The following is a 26,464-nucleotide window of genomic DNA, read 5'->3' as shown; positions in this document are numbered from 1 at the left end:
CTAAGTAGATTTATATTGTTGTGCAACCACCACCATCCACCTCCAGAATAGTTTTTACTCTTTCAAACTGAAACTCACACTCATTAAACATCAACTTCTCATTCCTCTCTTCCTGCAAACCATGGCAACTACCATTCTACTTTCTGTCTCTGAATTTGACTACTGTATATACCTCATATATATAGAATCATACGGCACTTGTCCTTTTGTGTCTGGCTTATTTCACTTAGCCTGATGTCTTCAGAGTTTATCTGTGTTGCAGCCTGTATCGGAATTTTCTTCCTTTTTGAGGTCAGTTAATATTCCGTAGTACATATATACTGCAGTTTCTTTATCCATTCATCCATCAATAAGCATCTGAGATGCTTCCACTTTTTGACTATTGTGAATAATACTGTTATGAACATGGATATAAAAACATCTGTTTAAGTCCCTGATGTCAGTTGGGCGTACACCCAGAAGTGAGATTGCTGGGTCATATGGTAACTCGACCCCTTAATTTTTTGAGAAGTCTCCATACTATTTTCCATTGCAGTTGTATCGTTTTATATTTCCACCAGCAGTGCATAAGGATTCCAGTTCGCTACATCTTCACCAACACTTGTTTGTTTTTTTCTGTTTTGGGTGGGTTTTTTGTTATGTTTTGTTTTGTAATAGCCATTCTAATGGGATAGTTATGAGATGGTATGTCCTTGTGGTTTTGATTTGCATTTCCCTAGTGATTAGTGATGTTGAGCATCTTCCCATGTGCTTATTGGCTATTTGGATGTCTTCTTCGGAGAAATGTCTGTTCAAGTCTTTTGCCCATTTTCAATCAGGTTGTTTCTTTTTTGTTGTTGTTGAATTGTAGGTGTTCTTTGTATATCCTGGGTATTAACTCCTTATCAGATATATGATTTACTCATATTTCTCCCATTATATATGTTGCCTTTTCACTCTTTTGTTAGTATCCTTTGATAAACTATTTTTATATCCCTACTTTAAATGGTTTCTGGTCCATATTTATATTTTCAGTGTAATTGAGTTCTTAAATGATGCTTAATTAATGATTTATTACTTTACTTAAATTTATTATACAATCTAGCTAAATCTAAATTAACTTTGCTTTAAAGTTACTTGGGACAAGTCCAATGGGAATGAGGAACTTCACATATAATTGTAAACATTTTCAGGCTTGAACTCTACTAAGACATATAAAAGAGGTTTCAAAACACTGTACTGAAAATTTCCCATCACTGTCCCTAGATTTAGAATTTTGGCAACTTCCACAGGGAGGCTTTGGAAGTTAATTCCTCTTGTATGACAAGAAAGAGATGAGAAATTATTTGTGGGACAATCAGATGAAAGTTTGAATCCTTGTGTTTGGCTAGGGGCTGTCCCATGATCAAAGACAGATGGTAAATAGAAAGTAACTCTGAAAGAATGAATTTTCAGGGAAGTAAGGATGTTTATAAAAATTCTGAATGTTCCCTGAAGCATGACTTCTGTTGATCTTGCTCTACTCAGATGCATCATTAATATGACAGTAGTGAATAAAAAAAAAGCTAGTGAATATTTGTAGGATGGTAAAATGAAAGAGATAGTAGTTTCTTCATTATTTCTGAACTGCATTACTTAGATAATTTATAAGCTAAGAAATCTACTAATAATATCTCTATTAACAATTCTGATTCTCTTACTTTCTCACATTCTGGTCTTTCTGTTCTGTGATTTATTTTTAGTTGTAAAACTGTACCACAAATTATCTTTAGCCTATCGAGTCACATTAGTTGTGTACTGCTATGATCATGTGCCCTCTGTAGACAGCTTAATGGAAATTCTGATTGTTCTGGTTGGTTTGCATTTGAAAGGATTACATAAAACTTTGAGTAATTAATTAGCACAGCATCCCAACAAAGAGTTAGTTGATTTTTTACAATAAAAGGTCAAGCAAGAGAAAGTCAATTTGAAGGCAGAAGATATTGCCTTCCTAGGGTCATTTTTATTCTGAATTATGAAACAACTTCAAAGGCATGAGTCAAGCACTTAGTATTTCTGGTGCAAAACATTACTACTGAGCAACTGTAGATCTATCACAAGATCTCTACTGGATTAACATAAGTGAGAGCTAATAATGGCCAATTCATGGACAGATGTAGGTGTATTTAAAGGGTATGTGAGGGTAGTTAACCAGGGTCCTACTTAGCCTTCATTATAATTCTCTATTTACTCTATTTACCCAACCCCTGCCTTTGTGATGAATGATCCATTTGGAGCAAAATTTTGTGCCCTTGCAAATATGTAAAGTTTACACATTTTCCCCAGCTGCTTGATATAATGCTTTAAATGTTTTCCCCTGACTATTCTTGACTCATTCACTTACCTGTGTTCTGACGTGATTTGTCTGATTGTTTACATTAAAAGAAATGAACAGGAATAGAGAGTTAAAGCCAGGAACATATGGATCTTTCTGATTTTGATTAGTTATATCATAAGTCTAAAGTGTGACAGGTGTTTCTGAGACAAGAGCTATTGTTTTAAGGCTTTTGAGCCTTAGTTGGAGTTTACACAAATAAATGCTGTGACCACATTTTCCCAATTTCAGTTCTGGGAAGAAGAAAACCAATAGGTATTGTATAAACAACTTAAATTGAAAAAAGTTTGTGTTGAGTATCAAACGTACCTGAAATCATACAGTTTTAGAAACAGGGTATCTATTGTTTCTTTCACTTTACAAATGAAGTAAATGAGACCCAGTGAGTTTAAGGGACCAACCTGATGCTATATAGCTCACTAAGGGCAGTGCTAGAATGAGACTCAAGAACTGGAAGACATCATAGCTCAGTGTCCTCACTATTACATATCATCTTCCTTCAGTTAATCCTTTTGATAAGCACTGTATTAATCAATTCTTGCCTTTATAATTAGAGGAAACCATGTGTATTGATGGAATCAGCAAGTTGTTCGTCTATTAAACATTGAAATTTTTCTTGTCCTAATCTTCCTACTGGAAGAAGAATGCTAAAGTAGCAAAATATTTCTGACAAGGTAACAAAATCCTATCCAGTGTGAAATCCTTAATGACATCAGTCTGAAATGCAGAATGGTTGCTATTTACATACAGAGACTTAAGGAGCGTATGCTTTGTTAACAGTTTTTCAGAAAGGACATAGTGTTAATGGACATTTAAACAAAGCAAACGTAGAAAGAAAAAAAGAGCTGACCTTTTTATACAGTATGCTTTCGGATGCTAGTGAGGGTGAGTGAAAATAGACAAGACTTAGTCTTACAGAATTTCTCTTTGCTTAGATGGTAGAAGCATTGACAATGGAGAAGGAAAGAACTGATACATAATAAAATCCTTTCTCCTATTAAGACTTATGTTAACATGTTTTATACCAGTTTATTTAGAGACGGTGTGAATTGATACTAAACTTTGAGACAGATTTTAGATGAAACTAATTATTAGCACTTTAGTTAAAGGAAATATACAGAACTAAAGCAGGGCAACATTCAGAAAGGGTGATTTTGTTCTGCATATGAATGCCATGCAAAAACCCAGGCAACCTCTTACATTGTAATTAAACGTTAAAATAAATCCTAGGACATTAAAAAAGTGGTACAAGCGGTTTTCTCTGTATGTTAATTTCCTGTTGTTGAGATTACTGTAGTGTGGAAAACTGTTCCCTCCTGCCCAAATCCGGCTGAACATGAGAAGGGTATAGTGAGATAAAAATTCAGCCTAAGTGATATTAGCAAACTTTTACTGTACATTAATTTCCTTCTGTCTTTCTGAAACTAATTGTGCTATGCAAATCAGTGTCCCCCTATTCCCCAAGCTCAGCTAAAAATGAAAGATGGAGCAAAAATTCAGCAAAATTGGCTCACAAATACAAAAACTCATTTCCTCTTCTAGAAGAATAAAAAGTGGTAAGTATAATTATTTATAACCAATTAATATATAAGAGCTCATAGTAGTAGATAGTTATAGGTGCCTGTTCTAAATGCTTTATAAATATGGTCTTATTTAACATTCACAACAGTCCAATGAAGCAGAGTACCTTATTATCCTCATTTCACAGGTGAGACTCAGAGAAGCTGTAATTTGTTCTAGAAAGTGGCAGAGCTAGTCTGGAAAAGATAAAGGCCATGAACAATGTGCTTATGTACTTTATCCTGCAGCTCATATCCATTTGTGGTAATCCGGACTGTCATGATAGTTTATCTTTTGAGTATAAAATCAGAAATATCTAGAGAAATTAAAAGATTGTGGATCTATTGATATTTCTTGAATTACTTAACAAATATTTACTGAGGACCAGCTATGTACTAAACCCGAGGATTCTTAAGTAGCCCCCAAAACAAGGGAGATTTTTCTTCCAATTGCCTTCAGAAGAAATTTTACCTAAAATATATATCATGTATGTCTATGTGTATGAACATAGACACACATTCCTTAAACAAAGAGAAAGGGAGCTTTCAAATACCTCTTTTTTTTTTTACAAGCCTAGAACAAGTGGTAGTTTATTGGGAGACATATACATTCCCAAGCTATGTTCAGTTTGCTTTGAACTACTAGACCTGTTCCCAGTCTTTGTTCAGGATGTTTTTTTTTTAAAGATTTCATTTATTCATTCATGACAGAGAGAGAGAGAGAGAGAGAGGCAGAGACACAGGCAGAGGGAGAAGCAGGTTCCATGCAAGGAGCTGGATGTGGGACTCGATCCCGGAACTCCAGGATCATGCCCTGGGCCGAAGGCAGGCGCTAAACTGCTGAGCCATCCAGGCATCCCTAAAGTGATAGTTTATTTTTTTTTTTATTTTTTATTTTTTTTAAACAAGGATTTTATTTTACTTTATTTTATTTTTTTAATTTTTATTTATTTATGATAGTCACACAGAGAGAGAGAGAGGCAGAGACACAGGCAGAGGGAGAAGCAGGCTCCATGCACCGGGAGCCCGACGTGGGATTTGATCCCGGGTCTCCAGGATCGCGCCCTGGGCCAAAGGCAGGCGCCAAACCACTGCGCCACCCAGAGATCCCCTACTAAAGTGATAGTTTAAATATGAGCATGTACTTGTTAGTTGAATGAAGAGATACATGAGAGAATGTGACATGAAAAATTAAAAAAAAATAATTTTACCACAGAGATATAATTATTCATCATTTTTAATTAAGAATTTTTAAAGGTATTTGAAGGAAGAAAATCTTGGTAAAAGAAATTGCCATTTTCATTGGAAGAGACCAAATTTGGGACACCTAGGTGGCTCAGTGGTTGAGCATCTGCCTTTGACTCAGGGTATGATCCCAGAGTTCCAGGATCAAGTCCCGCATCGGACTTCCTGCATGGAGCCTGCTTCTCCGTCTGCCTATTTCTCTGCCTCTTTCTTTCCATCTCTCATGAATAAATAAATAAAATCTTTAAGAAAGAAAAGAAAAGACCAAATTTAATTTGGCTGTGAAGATTGAGAAGTAGGTAGGCTCTTCATCTGTGTCAGCACAAAAATAAACGTCTACAGAGGCACCTGCTGTCTCAATGCTTTGAGAAGCTGAGAACTACAAGTAGGAGAATGTACTTCTGAATTGGTGTCTGAGATGTCCAATGAGACTAAATAGAAATAAAGATATCCCACTTGAAAGGTTGTCAGATAAAATACAGGACAATACAATTACAAATACTGCATGGGACATACTTCTATTAAAAAAACTCTTTGTTCTTTTATCTGAAATTCAAATTTAACTGGGACTCCTGAATTCTTATTTGCTAATTCTGGCAGCCTTACTCAACTTTCCAAGCCTTATTCTGGCTCCTCACTTCTGGTGGCTCCCATTGTCTTGGTCAAAGATTCCAGTAGGGTATGTTTGTGGTGATGAGAAAGGATGGAATGTGATGGTATCTCTAACAGGGAATATTGGGAGAGCCTCCCAGAAAACCCCTGAGTTGGAAGCTGTAACTCAGCTTATAGCTGTAACCCCTGCTTATAGAAGCCCTTGGAAGACACGTTAAGTATTGGGCTGGCTCCTCATAATGTCTCTCTTGACCTCTCTGGAATTAGTCGGCCTGCCTTCACTTCCATAGCCATGCCCTTATTTCTGTTCAGGATGGCTCTTATTCTTAAGTATTTTCTCGTCTATACTCTTGTGTAAGACTCTTCATGGCACAGGGTCTTACAGTATACTACTATCTCCAGCATCAGCACAGAGACCAGGACATAGTAGAGGACCAACAAATATTTGCTAAACTTGAGATTCTCAAAGATTTTTGTTGTTGATGATGTTTTTCTGCTAATAATGGTAAGGAGGAAACTCAGATTAAATTATTCTCTCCTAAGCCCTCATTATTCCTCTTTACTTTTAAAAGTCCATAGGAAAGATAGAATCACACAGAATTCCATTGTATCTTGTGCCCAGCATAATGTCTTATATATAGGATGTAAAATATTTGTTGAGTGAACGAATGAATGCTAATTATGATATTTGAGTACAAGGAGGGCTGACATAAGTTGTACCTGCATTTTATAGAAATAACCTTTCATCAGAGGAGCTTTTCTGTATTAAAGGAGCTGGGCCGGAATGGGAGAGGGGGCTGATTAGATGTTACTCAGCTTGGGACATATTGAGAAGAATTGGCGGAGGGGTGCCTTGAGGAAGTGAGGAAGAGGGATTACTCATAGGGTTCATTCCCCTAAGATAGGGAGTGTTTGAAGTAGGAAGAGAAACTGGGGACATAGGCAGTATCAAACAACAGTGATAGAAGGAAGAAGGGGAAGGAAATCACAAACCCTGTTATCAGAAAGGGGAGGGAGGGTTTCTACAGCTCCTGAGCCCTCTGGGCTCTTTTTCCAAGTGGCCATATATCTGAAAGGGACAGATCTCAATCTACATGCATTAGTTAGGGAGTACCCACAGGCAGAAATTACTAAATTCTTATTTTCACATAAAACATCAATCTTCTTAAACGTAATTCAATTTGAAATACTTATTTTTGTGGAATGTGATATTCCACATGTGAATATCACATGCCACAAAATATTTGATCTGGGCCAGATAAAAATACTGTGAGTCACAACCGAGTTTCCCCCCCAGATCTTCTCTAATTGGTTTACATTATACAATAAGGCAAAGGCATAATAGATAGGTAGCTAGCTGCTGTTTAATCTTGGAATATTTTCCCACCAGAATAAAAGCAGACATAGAACAGGTTAAAATAAATTTAAGAATACCATGCTAAATATTTAAGTAAGTAGATACTAAACCATAAAGAATGGTTTTTAATTCTTGAAGACGTTTTCTTGTTGTTTTTATTAGTCCAAAAAAAGAAAAAAAAAGGTTGTCCTTCCTTTTTTTTTTAAGAGCTACTCACTTTTGGGAAGTGATAGTCTCAATCTTTCTTTTTCTATTGCAGTTAACTAGAACACAGCTATCTTGGACTGAATTTAATTGAAGTCAGCCTGTATGTAGCATTGATCAACTGTTTAAGGCAGAGAACTGTCTTCAGGTTTCAGAACTCTGCTTAAAATTGTTGCCCAAGTATATGCCTTATTAGAAATAAATTAAAAGAAGGTACAGAACAGCTGGAAACATTATTTTCATGTCTAATATACATTTTGTAAAATAAAAAATGGTAAAAAAAATTAAGTCATTCAGACTATGATATATCACATCTCTGACTTGATGAAAATTGTTTCCCTTTTTCTTGATATATTATCTACATAGTGACAGAGGGGGTGATGAGTGTTCATGCTGTTGATGCTGTCATAAATCATTTTGCTATATACTTATTTTAATGTATTTTTAAGGCAAACTTGGACTACTGGATACTTATACAGTACTTTTTTATAGGACATGGATAACTCCTGTCATAACCTCTAAAAATCCTTCATAAAAAATAAACTTTTAGCTTGAATCCAAAAGGTTAGCTTTCATAATAGTTCATCTTTGAACCCCCAGCAATAAGCTCCTTTCACTAAATGTTGATATAATATCCGGCCTATCAAGAGAAATCAGTGTTTAATGCTTATGAAAGGCATAGAACTGTGCAAATGTGTTGTTTTATAAGGCATTAATCCAGAGATCCAATAATATGTACAGTGAACTTTATCTTGACAGGTAAATCAACCCACTGCTAAGTAAAACAGCCAGACAATACTACCCTTGTTGTGAACTGCAGGTGTTTCAGAAGCCGGGTAAATGCAGGAGAAACCTCACAGCCTCAGATGGCAGGAGTGAATGGTAGTGAAGGAAGCAAGGCTTGGTGAGTTGGTTAGGCAGGTGCTTGGGACATTTAAAGGTGAAAATAGAAATAAAAAATCAAAAGCAGGTGCCTGTTTAGCTTTTATGGCCTTACTAGAAATAATGACAGAGCTAACATTAGGAACACAATCGATTCAAATAGTTCTTTCTAAAAAATCTTGGTTTGGAAGAATGAATTAATGCTTTGGAAATTACGCTGCTCTCAGGATTAATTGCATCCAGATTAATTACAGGGGAATCCTGTTAAATCTAAGAACAAACATATCTATCAGCCTCAGAATTATTTTTAAATCCCTCCAGTGTCTGTGACAGAGTTCTATCCTCTATCCTGCCTTTTTAAAAAGATTTTATTTATTTATTTGAGAGAGTGAGGGAGACAGCTAGTATGAGAAAGTCAGCACAGTGGGGTATGGGGTCAGGGGAAGGGCACAAGGAGAGGGAGAAGCAGACTCCCCGCTAAGCAGGGAGCCCAAAGTAGGACTCCATATGGGGCTCCATCCCAGGACTCCAGGATCAAAACCTGAGCAGAAGGCAGACATTTAACCGACTAAGCCATCCAGACACCTGTCTATCCTGCTTTTTTAAGCAAACCATATAATCTTAGAAAACATTATTTGCAAGAATTTTTAACAGTTGTTGCCAAGTGCTATATATGTTCATATAATTTGCTTACAGATCCAAGCTTAAGCTATTCTGCACCTGTGATCCTGTGCATAGGGTGAAGAAGCCTTTTACCTCTGATAGGAGTCTCCAACCAATAGTATTAAGAATGCTTAAAATAGGGGCAGCCCGGGTGGCTCAGTGGTTTAGTGCCTGCCTTCAGCCCAGGGCGTGATCCTGGAGACCTGGGATCAAGTCCCATGTCTGGCTCCCTGCAGGGAGCCTGCTTCTTCCTCTGCCTCTCTCTGTGTCTCTCATGGATAAATAAATAAAATCTTAAAAAAAAAAAAAAAGAACGCTTAAAATAAAACAACCATTGGGTGAATTTTGTGTTACGCCAAGAATATCTTGAGGACAATGTTATTTATTTATTTATTTATTTATTTATTTATTTATTTATTTATTTTTAAGATTTTATTTATTTATTCATGAGAGACAGCGAGACAGAGACACAGGCAAGGGAGAAGCAGGCTCCACACAGGGAGCTGGATGTGGGACTTGATCCCCGGACCTCAGGATCATGCCTGAAAATGTTATTTAAAAACATGAAAGTAGAAACATAAGACCTTTTAAAGAGAAATTAAGAAAATAACAGAAAGAATTTGTGAGCAGGGATAATTAATGTCTCAAGTGGAAATGACTATGTTTTATAGTTATATCAGGAAAAGTAAAGCAGTAGACAGAAGACAGAGCAACCTGTTTTCCTGGCCAGACACCTAACCTGCAGTGAATTTATAGTTCATACACGAGGATTCTAGACAGCTTGATTGATTCCAAGATAGTGAAAGCTGAGAGATTGCATTTTGTATTTGGTTTGCCCATGATTCATCTACAAAACCCATTTGGTGAAATACATGGCATTGCATCTGCTAGAAAATCTTGTGTTCACTTTTGGTTTCTACAGCTTAAGGGTCTCATGGGAACAATCTCTGGCCTTGCCATCTTGCTTTCCCTTCCCTGGCAGGGCTCTCTTCTCCAGCCCGGAATGCTCTCAGGTGGGATACAGAGCTGTTCTAATGCAGTCTCGCCTGTAAACAGGGAAATGAAAGGCAGGGACACCAGCCGGGCATCACTGCCATGCATAAGAAGCGCAGTTTGATATTGCTTAGTGCCCTTTGCCCAGATTAAAGATGCTGAAGAATACCTTCCCCAATCCCAATTACTTTCTCTCAAGATTTCCTAGTTTGAATTCCTTGAGGGTATGGACTTCTGTTTGGCCCAGCACCCCAAACCCCTCCTTTCCTTCACTCCAAGGAGATCAGGGTCCTTTCCTGCTTGAGGTTCAGATAAGCCTAAGTCAATTTATTTTTGTAATTACTTCCTGCTGTCATGGAACGTGATCAACGCTTGTTACTCTGGAGTTTTTGTCTTTTGCAGATGCCTCCCTCCAGATTACATTCTAGTACATTCTTGCTGCACTTTGGTATGTTGTATTGGAGCCCCTTTCTGTTCTTTCTGGTTTTATTTAGCTGCTACGTTTCTGCTCTTATCCACATCTGACAAGTTATTTTTCCTCTCTCTTTCTTTTTTAAGGTTATATTTGTTTATTTGAGAGAGAAACAGAGAGAGAGCTTGAGCAGCAGGGAGGGGTAGAAGGAGAAGAAGAGATTCTCCACTGAGCAGGGAGCCCAATGCAGCGCTTAATTGAAGGACCCTGAGCCGAAGGCAGATGCTCTATGGACTAAGCCACCCAGGCGTCTCTCTTTTTCTTAATTTTATCCTGTTCTCCTCTTAAACTACATATACTTTACCCACATGAAAGCCATATTTTCCCCTAGATGAGACATTATTGTTTTTTTGTTTTACAATGCTATATTCCGAGTCAGAGAGTCCCAAAAGTTTTGAGTGTTAAATTAACAGTATACTCTTGCAAATTCAAGCTAACTCAATTCACTTTTATTGTATATTTAAGATAGTGATGCCTATCTTAACTGACTGCGTTTATACATATTTTAATACAGAAAACCTTAGACTGACCCTGGTTTGGGTGAAGGGAGGGAGTTAATTTATGACAATATTACTTTCTCAAATATAAAAATGCAGAATTTGGAGGGAAAAAAACCCTAAATATTTTAAATTAATTATCTTGATTAAATATTTGAAAATAGTTGATAATATTAACCCATAATTTATTACTATCATTTCCTCACATTCTTGTTTATTTTATCAATTGTGATGTAGGACATATGTGTCTCTATGCATATCTACTAATTTCTGTCTAATGGATTGATACTAAATCTTTCAATGTTTGAGCAGGTAACCAACACATAGACATACCCATCTTCCCTAGCCCAGTCTTCAGCCCCAATTTCCAATTTTTATTCATTCAATAAATATATAGTGAATACTTACAATGTATTGGGCACTGTATTCCAGACGGAGGATAGAGAAATTAAAAACTGACTTCCTGTCCTCAACGGGGTCACAGCCCAAAGGTGGTGTGAAATAGTTACTCTCTGGAGTTTAGGTAGATCTATAAAAAAGAAGAGCCAGTGTGTTCTAGGCATGTAAGTACAAAAGTACTGAGGCTGAAGAGGGTGCAGCACATGTGTGGCAGCACATTCTAGGAACTGCCAGTTTCTCTCTTTTCTCTGGGAAGCATCAGGCAAGTGTTGATGCCAAGGACAAGAGGAAGGAAGGTGTGCATGGCTTATGCGAGGTCCCTGGGAGAGGCCAGTTCAAAGAAACAGAAGGTTGAATAGAGGTCACTGGGGCTGTGGGCAGGAGGGAAGGGCAAGTTACTCTGAGTACAGAGTTTTTGTTGAGGACAAAGAGAGAGTGGTAGTTACAGATGGCAGTGAAGTTTATGCAACATTGTGAATGGAATTAATGTCACCAAATCATATACAATGAATACTTGATAAATATTACTTGCATTTTACCATGATTTAAAGAAGTGATTTTGAGTGTCCCTGGCCTTGAGGAGAACGATGAGGTTTTGAGACAGCCATAGTGGAGAACAGGAATAAGACCCAGCCAGAGACATGGTGCAAATGTGCTGGCAACATTCAGTACATCAACATGGTGTCACCTGTCTGTGCAGTTCTGTGATTTCATCCACAGCCTGTGGTGGCCCGGAGGTAAGGGTGGATTTAGGGTTTTGTCAGACAGGCGTGGAATATCTAGAAACTGAAATAGCTTTTTGTGTTTGTGTGTGTGTGTGTGTGTGTGTGTGTGTGTGTGTGTAATAACAAAGTAGTTGAGAGGCTGGCTCATGGAGCTTAAACCAAGGCTTGAAAAGGCATGAGGCCAAAGAGAGGGACTGATTAAGTAAAGCAAAAGCAAAAACAAAGATCATGAGACAAGATGAAGAATCCTGGAAAAATATAAGATCATTACAGAGGTTGAGATGGAGGTTTGAGATTTTGGAAGCACAGTATCTAGGGCAGTGACTTAGCCCAGGGTGTGTCCATAGGGGTGGGTGGGTTAGGGATGCTGGAGACAAAGACCTCTGCAGTTTTGAGTTGAAGGAACTAAACTCTCCAGAAGATACGGGACAAGATCATGTGGTCACATCAAATGATGTATTATTCATTCATTTGTCACATGCATCCATTAAGTGTCCACTTTGTACCAGACACTGCCCTGGGTGCTGGGAATGAGAGTCCAGGAAGAAAGACAATACCCTGCTCTCCTGGAATTTACAATCTAGTGAAAGGGTGAGTTGGGCAATAGCCAAAATAAACAAACACAAAATGTCACATGGGCATGTGCTATGGTCAGGGTTAGTGAGGCTTGATCATGTAAGAGGGGCACACGGGGGTGGTCGGGAGAGGCCATGAAAGAAGTCATAGTTGTGTGGATATCTACTTGTTAAGAAAATAAAATTCAGTCATTTATTTTATTTATTTTCTTTGAGAACACCATATGCCAAGCACAGTGCCAGACACAAGGAATGCAAAGATACATAAAACAGAGGCCCCAGTCACACAAATAGAATAGAGATATCAATAATATCAATTAAGTTCAGAATGATCTCCCAGGACTCCAAGACTGGCTTTCAATTTGTAATTTTTCCTAATTAATATCAGGAGTTTCTATTTTCAGTGATACCTACAAAATATTTTACTAAAAAATAAATTATACCAAAAATATATTATAAGTAATGAATGGCCAGTAGGGGACCAACTGAAGTGATACCGAAAATACAGCATTATCCCATATGGAAGGAAAGAATGCTCAACTAAGAGGAGAAGACAGGAGAAAAATACATATTACGTGATAAAAGTAATTTCCATTGCCCCAGAAACTCTTAAACATAACTTCCTTTGTATTACTCACCTTATTATAAGGTACTAACAGGAAAACACTTAAAATTTGTAAAAATCAGCTATTCTTGGACAATTTCTGTTGAAGAGATATATTTTCAAGTTTAACTTTTTGAAACGTCAGAAATTGAAATATACTTTATAATATTGTTTACACTCCTTACCGTGTTGTTATTGACAACAAGAAGTGTCACTGGGTGTTGACAGAATTCAGTTTTTGTTCTCATAACCCCTTATTGCATCTGAAAAAAATTAAGGACTGGGAGACCTGAAGTAATTCTGAGGTCATCATTGCATGAAAATGGGTTCAACCCCAGAAATTTTATTAGATAACCAGATATTTCCCAGGGGCTTAATGAAAGATTTGAATACAAGTCATCTCTAGAAGACTTTAAATAATGAGATAGGTTTAATCTTGTTACTGACACAGATGTCATTTCTTTTATGATTATAATGTAATGTATTGTCTGACACCTCCAAAGGTCTACAAACAAGGGAGGAAAAACACTATCAAGTTTAGACAGACAAGGGCTCTGGAGAGTGGTAAGGGAGCTGTGGGGGAGTCAAGTGAGAGCTAGAGTTAGCTGGGAGATCAGCTTTGAGTCTTGGTTCTGCAATTTATTAGCTAATAATCTAGCCATATAACTTTTCTGAGCCTGTTTCTTTGCCTCTTTTCTTTGGATGAATGCCTACTTCATGTGTTTGTTATAGTAAGTAATCTATACAAAGTGCTTCATCCTAGGTAGTGCTTAACTAGGGCAAAGGCTTATTCATGAAATTATTACTAAAAAAATGGCATATCTGCTCAGATTAAGTAACAAGTTGGGAGTTACTGCTGAGATATCACCCAAAGATTTGCCTCTAGAACGTGGAATGTATGCTGCCTGTCTTTAAAGATGGCAAAATTTTGCTCCATATGTATCTGTGGAATAAATATAATTGCAGTGGGAGGTTAGCCCAGGAAAGTGGGATTAGGGTCCCAGATCCTTCTGACTGTCCATACCACACACTTAACTGACCTTAAATCATGCCAGCAAGTGGAACACAGGGCCACCAGAGGAAACCTGTGTCACTCAAGGATAAAGACACTTGTTGAATAAATACATTTTTTATTTTATTTTTAAAAGATTTTATTTATTTTGTAAGAGAGAGTGCACAAGTGCAAGAGAGAGAGAAAAGGAAAGAGCGCTGGGTGGGGAGGGGCAGAGGAATGGAGAAAGGAAGAAGGAGAAGCAGACTCCCTGCTGAGCAGAGAACCCTACATGGGGCTAGGTCCCAGCACTTCAGGACCATGACCTGAGCTGAAGGCAGACGCTTAACAGACTGAGCCACCCAGGTGCCCTAAATGAATACATTTTTAAAATGCAATTAGGCAATGTACATTCCAAATGTAGATGGTCTCCAGTCTTTCCTATTATCTACAACAGTTTTCATTTGGGTAGCACTTTGAATTGATAAGCCTCTCATGGATAGTTTAACTTTGATCAGGGTGAGTAGAACAGATGTTCTTGTCGGCACTTGACAAGGAAGCTGATGTTTAGGGAGGTTAAGTAACTTCTACCAATGCTCTGGCTAATCATTCTCCTAGCTGAGATTTGAATTACATTCTTATACCTCCCTAGTTCATTGCTATTCTCTGCCACTCTTTAGTGTCTTCTTGTTAGTTGGTGTGATGCTATGCAGAATTTAGCTGGAATCTCATGAGAATTGCAGAATTGCTGTAGGCCAAATAATATTGATAATGATAACTAACATTTAATGAATGCTCATTATATGCCAGGAACCATTCTAAGCATTTCCCATGTATTATTGCACTGGATCCTTGCCAAAAACCCTCTGAGGGAAACACTATTATTATTCCCATTTTATAGATGTCAAGGCAGAGGAACAGAAAAGAATGGTAACTTGTCCAAATCATACAGCCAGCTGGTGTGGAGTTGTCTGCCTCCTTTACCTGCCTCACCACTTTCCTGCCTAAGCAAGCTAGGGAGCTTGCCTTTTCCAACTCTTAGATGATATGTTTATTGGCTTTAAAGAGCTTGGTAGCACCAAGACACACTTCACAGGATATGTTTGAGTGTCCCCCAAACATGCTGAGGTCTAAAACTAAGCCTCTGTACACAGTCATCCCAAAACAGATGAATCTTAACTAGTCAATTTGCTTATGTCAACGCAATAAAGCATGGTTGTATAGGAAGTTACATTTATTCAACCTTTATGGCTGAATAAACAGATTGAAGAATGCCACAGTGTGTCCGCAAGCAGACATCAAGATGATTCCAATCACTAGACACTTTAATTCCAGTAGCCGGTAAGTATGATAAGTGATTTCTGACATGCTGACCCAGGATCTCCCATATGAGAGTCCCCAAAAGCATACATGAAAAATACAGAAAGGAATTACCATATTTGTAAAGTCAGTGAAATACTATGACACGACATTAAGGCTCAAGATTCCAGGCATTTACCAGTGTCCATGAGGAAAATACCAAACATAGCCAAAGATTTTTTTTTCAAATTTTTATTTATTTATGATAGTCACACAGAGAGAGAGAGAGAGAGAGAGAGAGAGGCAGAGACACAGGCAGAGGGAGAAGCAGGCTCCATGCACCGGGAGCCCGACGTGGGATTCGATTCCGGGTCTCCAGGATCGCGCCCTGGGCCAAAGGCAGGCGCTAAACCGCTGCGCCACCCAGGGATCCCTAGCCAAAGATTTTGATCAGCAGTGCGGAGCTCACGGCTAACACCAAATTTGCTTCCAAGAAAGCATGGAGCCCAACAATATTTTAATTAACAGAACAAAACCCAAAAGCACTCACAACTGTTAGCATTAGAAGACTGGCAGATTCAGAGCTTGGCAGTGCAGCACAAGACACACCCACTGGGACAGGTACAGATCAGTGACTATGAGCTAAGGAGCCAGCATGAAAGCCAGATTCTCCAGAACTTTCAGCAATATTCTTTTATGAGGAAATAAATAATATGAGTTTGCATTTCAGAATCTCCATAACAAGACCCTGAAATATAGCCTGAAGGGAGTGCTGAAGGAATAGTTGCCACATCATGTATCTCTGGGGGAAAGAATGTGCAAAGAAAGAGTCACACTGAGCTCTTTACCCTTCTATTGTGCAGCAAGGAGAAATGGGTCACTGTAAGGAAGGTAATTTCCTACAACGAAGCTGAAAAACAGTATGAAATAAGGGATCATAACCTTAGGTTCCTGGCAAAGGTTTGCTGGCCTGGTATAGTTGGAAACTGAATTCTTTTTCTAAGCAGAGGCTTCTGACAACAAAATACTCAGCAAGTGAACAGATATGTTCCTCCATTCTTAGTTATAAGTGGCGATGGCACAGGATGAGTTGGACATAGAAGGGGGTATAGAAGAAATCAGAAGTTAACAGAGTTGCAGAGTCGTTGGTATTCTTATATATAGGAGGGTGAGTGGCAAGCCCTCTTTATTGCCTGTGGTTGTGGGTACAGTGGTGATGAGTCTTAATTATATAACATTAAGAGAAGGCTAAGAAAAAATATCTTTTTTTTTCCTTTTTCACCAAAGTTGTTAATCATAGTATTATTTGTAAGTTCAGAAATTTGGAATGAAGTGTCCAAACTTATGAAGGTTTTAAAATAAATTATGTGTCTATCCAACAGAATTTCACACATTTACTAAAAACTGTATTTTTTTTAAGATTGTATTTATTTATTCATGAGAGACACAGAGAGAGGCAGAAACATAGGCAGAGGGAGAAGCAGGCTCCCCACAGGAAGCCTGATGTGGGACTCGATCCCAGGACCTCAGGATCATGCCCTGAGCCAAAGGCAGACGCTTAACCACTGAGCCACTCAGGTGTCCCAAAACTGTATCTAAAACAAACAAACAAACAAACAAACTTAATAGACTGGCAAGATTCTCACAATCTAAGTGAACAAATTTTTCAAAATTTGGGTGTTAAAATTATTCCTGTTTTTTTAAACATGCAAAGAAAAAACTGAAAAGGAAAATTTTCAAATGTTTTCAGCTTTCCCTACTTGGTAATATTACAGGTAATTTTAATGTTTCTATTTATAATTTTCTGTGTTTAAAAACTATAATCATTATTATGTATTCTCTATAGTGAAAATTACTAAACTTGATAAAAGAAAAGAGAGGGATAATTCATGACAATGAAACAGCACAGCCACAGGCATAATTAAAAGTTATTAGCCAACATATAGTACATCATTAGTTTCAGATGTACAGTTCAGTAATTCGTCAGTTGCATATGACATCTAGTGCTCATCACATCATGTGCCCTCCTTAATGCCCATCACCCAGTTACCCCATCCCCCACCTCCCCTCTTGCAGTCCTCAGTTTGTTTCCAAGAGTTAAGACACTCTCATGGTTTGTCTCCCTCTTTGATGACTTCCCCTTCAGTGTCCCACTCCCTTCCCCTATGATCCTTTGTGTCCAGCTACACTCTTAAACACAAGTACTTTTGTCTTTATCAAGCTGGGAAGTAAGGGATGAAGCTATGGGAAAGAATACAATCACCCAGGGACAAGAGCTTGAGAGAAAGGTGTGGGGTGGGGGGTGGGCGTTGAAAACTGAAACACAGGGAATGCCAACCCTGGAGGTGGGGGGGGGAAGCTCTGAAACAAACACCTCAGCCATGTGGTCTGACAGCCATGAGACAAGCCAGCATCAAGAGGACGCAAATGGTCAGCAGTGTCCCGGTGTCCACGTGACCTAGAAAGGACAACAGCAACGCAAAACATCCATTGGATTTAGCAACCGGACAATTATTGGTGACCTTGGAAAGACAGGTTTTGGTGAAGTAGTGAAGGAGACCAGATGGCAGTATTGATAAGGGAAGATTTCTTTTCCAAGGGATACAGGATGGAGGCAGCACGCTTTGCCAAGGGGGTTGTGGTTTTTTTGGTTTAAAGAAGGGTGAGCCTTTTTAGAAGAAGGTGGAGGGTGAAGGGGGTATAGAGGAGGAAATAACTGAGGTAGCAAAGTACTCATAGGGACAAGAAAGGACAGTAAACAGAGCACAGGTGGAGGACCAGGTCTTAGTAAGAAGAGGTGCTTTTCTTAGAAAGCACGGGTGGGGATTTCTTTCCTCTGAAGTAGACCTTATTGTCATCTGCTCAAGGTGAAGACCCCAGGGTGGGGGAATGTCATCCTTAAAGGAGTCCTACTTAAGGTTCAGCTTTGAGATAGGGCTTATGGATGCTAAGGGCCTGCATAGAGACTCCAAGTAGCCCTGAGGTTCTTGTGAGTTTAGAAGCCTTGCATTTTCAGCAGCAGCATGTGCACAGCTGTGAGATTTCCTGCAGAGAGGCTAGCAACCCAGGGCCAGGCAGGGAGATGGGCTGAGCTGTTACAGGAAGATTACTTTAGTCTTTCATCTGGCTTCTCTTGGATGGTCCTGAATTCAGGGACTCTTCCACAATCAGAACTAAACAAATTTGCTCTGCAAGAATTTATCTTCAAATTTGTCATTTAAAGAAAGCCCCTAATCCATGCCATCTGAAAGTAAAACATGTCCTGGAAAGGACTGGGGGCGGGGGGGGGGGGTGTCCAGGATATTTGGAGCTAAATGATTAGTGAAATAGCTGTAATATTCCTTGTATGGTTCTATTCTTGTGCAAATATTGTTACAACTACTGCTTTTGTTTGATTCAATTAGGTCCTTTTTAAAAGTTAATACACAGCTTCCCTGGGCAGGTAACTGTGAAACATTTTGTTGTTAGACTATATAGAAGTCACTTTAAGGTAACACAGATCTTTCTTCTTGCAGAGAATTTCGTTACCACTACATGCATACAAAACAGAGGATGTAATCAAAAGGGTATTTGGCATGGGCCCAGAAAGCTATCTGGATTAGTCTATAACTGGCTGCCATAGTTTCCAACCCATTTCTGATCCATGACTTATTGCTTCATAACTGACAATTTCAAAGGTTTACTGGGATGACGCATAAGAGCACAATCATTACTTTCTAGCTCATTCTGAAGTGTGTTTCATTAGTGAACATTTTTGATTATTAAAGATAACAAAATAAGACAAAGACTGTTTTTACCATCATTCTCCCCCCTCCCCATTTTCTACCAACAGTATAAACTGGTGGAGGAAATGTTTATTAAAGTGTAAAATTGCCGCAAGAGTACCTAAGGTAGCTGATAATTTCCACTCCTTAAGTCAGGAGCAAGTTATGTAATTGAGAAAGGATTCAGCAGTTTAATTTTCAAACTTCATGTGGAGCGCCTGAAGTTTTTAAAAAACGGCTGATTAAACTGGCCCTCTGGCAGTCTGGTTCAAAGACATTCAAAAAGAAATGATATTCCAGAAATTTTACTGTGAGTAATTTAGAAGTTTTCTTTTGAAATATTTCAATTCCTCTCGCCAAACTTGAAATGTGTGCTATTAATCACATCGTTGAATTACATCAAATGTTGTCAAAATGACTTTCTCTAAGGTCCACCAAGCACTTAAAAAGCAAAACATTGAGAATAGCAGGACACCCTGAGGCCTGAACCAGCAATGTCCTCATCTTACTTGTGAGGCTTTGGAACCCAATGCCTTGGACACCACCTCTGGAGGTATTTCAAGAAGAGCCAGCACCTTTCCTCCCTCTTCCCTGCAGGAGTCAGTTAACTTCTAATTATCAGCCTACTTCGTGTTGTTGACTAAAAACACCTTAACATTCTTCAATTTTCACATTTCACTTACTCATAATATCTACTTTTTATGTATATTTTATCTAGATTTTAAATGCTTTTCCACGGTATGTAAATCTACTTAATGTGGGTTACTCATGGTTTGGCCTTGATATTTTCAGTTATTTTCCTCCAAAGCAGAGGCTGTAATACTTTGACTCTTGAAATCACTGGGTTGATTGCAGCCAGGTAATCATTTCATCGATGAAATCAGGAAAGGTTAACCTAAGACCCAAGAATAGTAGTGTCAAACTGCAAAAGAGTGTCAGCCAAACTGAATACAAGATTTCAAGTGGCTCCAAGTCAGGAAAACTATGCCGAGTTATCATGGTACTGGCTGTGGCACCGCTTAAAATTTGTGGGTGTGATGGTGGCGATTCTGAAACTGAAAAAATGGAAACTGCCAAGAAATGGGTTGTGGTGCGGCCCCCGGCCTCCGAGTGAAACCGAAAAGGGGGTGGAAACTGCGTGAGTGGGGCCCGGGCCGGCCGTCGGGGTTGGGCGGGGGCGGGGGCGGGGGCTGGGGGGGGCCTCGCCGCGGGCAGGAGCGGGGCGCCGGGCGCGGGGCGCGGGGCGCGGGGCCGTCCCGGGGCGGGGGAGGGAGGCGGAGGAGGGGAGCGGGAGCGGGAGCCGGAGCCGGAGCGCGGAGCCCAGGGAAGGAGCGAGGGCACGCGGCAGAGGAGTGGAGGAGCCGACGGGGCGCAGAGGCCAGGCTCGCTCGGCGCCGGGCGGCGGCCGCCCCATGTCGCGCCCGCCGCGGGTCCGGGCGTCGGAGCGGGGCCGCGCGGGGGGGGCGGGGGCGAGCCCGCCGGCCGCTATGAGCTCGGAGCCGAAATGACCAGCGGACGGAGGCCCTCGGCGACGCAGCTCCGGCGGTCCATCAGCGAGCAGCTGCGGGATTCCACGGCCAGAGCCTGGGACCGGCTGTGGAAGAACGTCCGGGAGAGGCGCCTGGCAGGTCGGTGCCCGCGCGGCCACGGGGGCGGGAGGAGGCGCCCGCCGGCGCGGCCCGCGCGGGCTCTCGGAGCCGGGGGGGGGGGGGGGGGGCGGGCGGGTCGGGCGGGCTCCCCGCTGCCCGCTGCCCGCTCCCCGCGCTGCCCCGTGGCCGCGGCTGCGCCCCGAGCGCGCGCTGCCCACTCCCCGCCGCCCACTCCCCGCCGCCCGCTCCCCACTCTCCGCTCCCCACTCCCCGCTGCCCACTCCCCGCTCCCCGCTGTCCACTCCCCGCCGCCCACTCCCCGCTCCCCACTCCCCGCTGCCCGCGCTGCCCCTGACAGCCCGGCGGGGCGCCGCACGCGGGGCGGAGGGCGGGCGCGGGGCTCACCTGGCCGGTCTCCTGCGTGCCGCCTGCCTCCTTTCCCGCGGCCCGGCTTCGCCGCCTTCCACCCGGTGAACGAATGAGTGCCCGGCCCGAGGGGCTCCCCGCGAGGGCTGCCTCTCTCCCAACCTCGCCTTTCCCACGCGTGTTGCGAGCGGCGGGGTGGGGGTGCGGGACGAAGCAAGGGAGACTACCCAAAGTTCTGGGAGACCAGATGTTTGGGGGGTAGAAGGGGAGGTTTGGGGGAAAGACAGGTGGACAGCTCTTGGTGCAAGTCCATGGCTGCCCACAGTCCCTGCCCTGCTGTGAATCAGACTCTCCTCGCTTTGGAATTACGAAAGAGGGGCCTCCCTTTTGGATTCTGTTGCCCACGAATTAGTGAGAGAGAAGAGCTGATTGTTCTGCGCTAAGGGGTCCTTAAGAATCCTTGCTTGGGTCAGAAGCTACCGTCCTCCTTAGCACCTCCCCTAGCCTCCCCACGCTGTGACCTTACTTCTGTGCTCGTGCCATGGAACCATCTCCTTGTAGGGCCGCGGATGCAGTGAGTGGTCTGAGCCTTCTCAGAGCCCTCATTCAGAGCTGCAGGTCGTTAGTCACTACATCATACCTGCCCCAATAAGGGAAGGGAAGCCGCCCTACGCCCAGTTCCAGAACAGTGTGGGATTTAGGGTTACTTTTCCCAAGGACTGGCTGCTAGAAGATGTCTCTGGCGTTGTGGGAAGTGTGGTTGGAAGGGTCCCTGGGCAGACCAACAGTCCAATCTCTGGACCTTATTGCCTCCTGTCTCTCCAACAATATCTCCTGAGTTGGTCTGTGACCACAAGGATGGAAGAGAGTTCTAGAGAAGAAGCAGGTATGAAGCCTGGACAGAGGGAAGGGATGCCAAGGGTGAGATGGGAGATTTTAACTTCTCTGAGCTCCTCCCCTTTTCCTTAAAGTAGAACTGTAGACTAGTTTGCTAGATGTTCTGTCCCTACACTCCTACAGCCACCTCTCCCCATCAGCCTGAGGGCATTCTGGAGTAGGTGCCCTGTGTGTGTATCACCTTGGTCATTAGGTCCTTCTTGGTCTAACTGGTCAAATCAGGAGTAGGGATTACAGATGATTTCGACACTCAATGTTGTCAGCGTAAAATGTTCATCCCATGTCTCCTGTCCAACACAGTGACCCCGTTTTAGTAAGCGTCCAAGAAATAAACAGACTTTTTTGGTCTGGACCCAGAAATAAGTTGTGGTAACCAGGAGGTTTGACTGTTGATTTTTAAAGACATGTATGTGCATTGCAGACCTCAATTAATAACAATTAGTAACTCTCCCTGTTATGGTGCTAAATTGTATAATCTACATGATGGATGGTGTTGGAGAAATTTTTGTGGTCTAGTAAATGTTTGTTGCTTCATAACTTCAGAATGCTTACTGCAAATGTCTCTTTTAAAGCTTCTGTTATTTAAGTTTGTTAAGTTTGTTAAATCAATGGATCTTCAGGAAACAAGAAGTCTTTCCAGGAGGGCTGCCAAGGCTGTGCTGGGTTTTTATAGAAGTTGAGGCCAAAGATGACTGCAGCCCTGTCTTTTTGAAAAAGAGATCTGGAAAGGAAGAGAGTGAAATGTAAAGACATACAAACATTAAGGCTGTCCAGGAAAGTCATTTATTCATATGAATTTTAGACACTGCAGTTCAGTTAAAGCGATGGAGGGACAAAGGGAAATAAACCACAGGTAGAGATTTTAAGATTGTGAGTATATAGAACTTAAGGCTTGAAGTGGCTTCAGAATGGTAAGCATAAAAGTTCTCCAGAGTAGTGCATTTTTTTTTAAATAGCGGTATGAGGTTTTAAAATGTTTAATCGGAATATTAATATCTGCTTACCCATAATCTGCTTACCACTCTGCTAACAGTGGATGCCAGCGGGTCATTCACCTAGCACCAAACAATCCTCTGTGAAGCTGACTTCAACTTCTGCTTCTTTAAGCAAGCTGGGATGCTTGCCACAAAACCAAGCCAGCTCCATGAAGGAGCTTTTAGATGCAAATTGATTTTCTTGCTAAGGTAGCTAAAATATGGAACTTTGGCCATGAGACACTGAAATACTTAAGTTATTAATGTTGGCATCAATTCTAGGTGAAAGTGTTCTTCATTTGTAAAAGTGTTCTTTATATGGCTCTGTTCACAGTATCAGAATAACCAATTATGTGAATGTACCCTCAGAGAGCATCCACCCTGCTAAGACATGATACTGGCTTTTTTTTTTTCTATCAGATGAAAGTTGTGTGCTGGGACTTCTTTAATTTCCCTAAAATCTTCTTCTCACCTTTAGTCAATGGAATAGTGTTCAGTGTGCTTCATAACAAATTTGTATTTATTGTCTAGAGAATCCTGAAGATATTTGATTCTCCCCTTTACTCCTTTACAACCCAAGGAAGGAAATCCTTACTCTAACTCACTCTTGCTTCTCTTTGCAAAAGGCTGTCTTGTCAATGAGAGAGAAAGACAGGAAATGGATCCGTGTAACGATACTGAAGCCTGCAGATTTCTGTGCCGGGGGCCATATTTAGGAAGGAAAGGATTATACATAATCAGAAAAAGCATTTCTCAACACATATCACAACAACACAGGTAATGAAATCCATAAGAGGATAAGATGTGAATGGGGATGTTCAAATATGGCCAACTTATTACAAATTTTTAAAGAGCTAAGTTACTGTTAAAGAAGGATTGATATTGGGAGCTTTTCTTGGGCCTTCCAGTTCTGCAACGGTTGCCAGAGTTTCGTCAGATTGTAGCATATTTGCCAACTCATACTTTTAATTTCCTAAGACCCTAACCCCGTAGGGGTCAGCAAGAGTATTTCTCACCTGTTATCTGAGTATTGATTAGTCTAATAATGGTGGTGATTGTTATTTATTCCCAAGATGACAAAGCGAGTGTTCAAAGCAGGATTCTAATGCAGGTTGTCAGAAGTCAAAGGGCATCTGTGCCCGTTTTGTCTTACATCACTCTACCTCTTCCATGAGCTTTATGGAGACACATGGACCTCAAATCCTTTCCCCAAGGCTGTCACTTGCAGTTAGTTTTAAAAAGAATTCAAAGTTAACTGGAAAAAGTTGATTTTTGTTTTTTTTTTAAACTCTTGTTGGGACAAAGATAACCCTGTGCACCTAGAATCATTGTCCCCTAGTCATCCTGATGGGCTGATTAGTGAATGGGCTTATAGAGATTTGAAACAGTCATACCTCTAGCTTGTCGGGGACTCCTATGTGGTGTGCCTTGCCCACTACCATCACTATAAGAAGCCAAGGGCTGCAAGAAGGAGATGCTGTCATAAAGTCTAAATGTAGGTTTCTTTTTTTTTTTTTTAAGATTTTATTTATTTATTCATGAGAGACAGAGAGAAAGAAACAACACTGGCAGAAGGAGAAGCAGGCTCCATGCAGGGAGCCCGATGCGGGACTCGATCCTGGGTCTCCAGGATCACGCCCTGGGCCGAAGGCAGCGCTAAACCGCTGAGTCACCTGGGCTGCCCTAAATGTAGGTTTCTTCAAGGTAGCTGAGTGACAGGTTCTTTTGGCTTCCCCAGATCTCTAATCAGCCTCTACTGGTGACAGTTCCTAACATTTATAGCATCTTTAAGTTCTGTAAGCAGCAGCATACCCTTCAGCTTCTGGTGTTTGTAAGCATCTTGAACTACTTTTCAAATGTTAAGGTCTGAGAAAATCCAAATGAGTTTTCTAAAGCTTTCTGCTCCTTTATTTTAAAACCCCACTCTATGTTAATGGAAATGTAATCCATATGTTTGATTCCTTTATACTCACATAACAGTGTTTAGGTAGCTTGTGAACTAATTGATATCCAAGTCTTTTGATCTCTTTTATGGTCTCATTTTAAATCATTTCTCTTAGGCATAGGAAGTTCTATTGCTGCCAAGAATAAACTAACTTAAAACACTGAAAAGTTTGAGTTTTGATTAGAAACGCTAATTCCACCAAATTTCAGTGAGTTTTTGTCATGTTAAAACAGGTTTATTCATTCTCAGAGTCAACAGTAGCATCCTGTGATGTGATGTAAACAAGAGATTGGGACTTTAATGCAGAGTGGGATCAAGAGTAGGACATGGGCCATAAAAAAGTTCCTTATTAAAATCTGTGTTCTGTGATATCAGAAAGTACAGGATGATACTATCTGATCCTTTTCATGTGTTTTATATCAGAGTCCTTCCTTTTTATTATCACTTGCCTGTAAGGAACAGGCCATCCCACTGTGTCAGGTTTTTTTTTTTTTTTTTTAACATCTCTTGAAAGGAGAATATATTTAGATGTGATTTATATTAACAATAACAAAAAAAAATCTAAGTAAGTACACTGTTAAGATCAGAGAGATGGAAAGCATATTACTTATATCAGGGTTCTTAACCTTCGCTACAAATAGAATCACTAGGAGCCTCTCACAAATATCCGTGCCCTGCCTGCCTCTTAGAGATTCTAATTCAGTTTAGATAAGGCCTGGGGTTCAGCATTTTTTCAGACTCCAAAGGTAGTTCCACTGGGTAGCCTGGCCTGAGAACCACTGACTTATAATAACTACTTGCCCAAGTCTGTGTCTAGCATGAGGTCATATTCTAGGCCCCTAAGGAAAGGTTTGCTGAAGTTGAGTTGGAATGAGCTTGTTATTTTACAGGGGGGGAAAAAAGGTTTGGGCTTTGTTGTTAGGGCAAGAAAGTTGGATTTGGTTCTGCATATGATAAGAAGCAAAGGATTTTAAGCAGAGGACTGGCAGTGCCCTGTTAAATTGCCACCAGAGTGGTCTAGGTGAGAGATAAACAGTGATAGGGTGATAGTGATGGAGATGGAGAGAAAGGGACAGATTTGGAATATGTCTTGAATGGAGAGACAGCAGCACTGAGATTGATTGTTGGAACTAAGGGAGGGATCAAGAACTCTTCAGTTTAGGGGTACCTGGGTGGCTTAGTTGGTTAAGCATCTGCCTTCAGCTCAGGTCAAACCATCTGCTTTCAGCTTAGGTCATGATCCCTGGGTCCTAGGATGGAGCTCTGCATTAGGCTCAGTGCTCAGTGGGGAGTCTACTTCTTCCTCTCCCTTTCCCTCTGCATCCCTCCCCAAATATATAAGTAAATCTTTAAAGAAAGAAAAAAGAACTCCTGGGTTTGTAGTGCGATGGGCTGAGACAGTGCCCGCTGGCAAATTTGATTGTTGCAGCTGCAAATGGAAGGTTTTTTTTTTGTTGTTTTTTTTTTTTTTTTTTTTTTTTTTTTTTTAGCATAAGACA

The 26,464-nt window shown here is 40.8% G+C and overlaps 1 protein-coding gene and 1 long non-coding RNA gene across 5 annotated transcripts in view; one reads left to right on the top strand and one right to left on the bottom strand.

Annotated features, from left to right (window-relative positions):
* STARD13 (StAR related lipid transfer domain containing 13) overlaps positions 1-26,464 on the top strand; it is a 514,559-nt gene that overhangs the window by 258,384 nt on the left and 229,711 nt on the right. Inside the window, exons 1-2 of one of the 4 annotated variants that reach the window (XM_055317222.1) lie at positions 21,902-22,035; positions 23,647-23,797. The exons of 2 other annotated variants lie outside the window; for them this stretch is intronic. Coding sequence is in view for 1 of the 2 variants with exons in the window: in XM_055317218.1 (XP_055173193.1) it covers positions 20,699-20,822 (124 nt within the window). In the remaining variant the exon portion in view is untranslated. Of the gene's footprint in view, positions 1-20,531; positions 20,823-21,901; positions 22,036-23,646; positions 23,798-26,464 lie in introns of those variants that run through there. One more of the 4 variants, XM_055317218.1, reaches the window with a different exon arrangement.
* Positions 16,836-21,781, bottom strand: LOC129504500 (uncharacterized). Its single transcript, XR_008663374.1, has 3 exons — positions 21,189-21,781; positions 17,805-17,888; positions 16,836-17,025 (listed from the first exon to the last, which is right to left on the bottom strand). It is a non-coding gene; the product is annotated as an uncharacterized LOC129504500 (long non-coding RNA).

The sequence above is a fragment of the Nyctereutes procyonoides genome, unplaced genomic scaffold (genome assembly GCF_905146905.1).
Source record: "Nyctereutes procyonoides isolate TBG_1078 unplaced genomic scaffold, NYPRO_anot_genome, whole genome shotgun sequence".
In the NCBI taxonomy this organism is placed as follows: Eukaryota; Metazoa; Chordata; class Mammalia; order Carnivora; family Canidae; genus Nyctereutes; species Nyctereutes procyonoides.
Note: the sequence above shows the minus strand (reverse complement) of the source record. Positions and strands in the feature narration are given on the sequence as shown.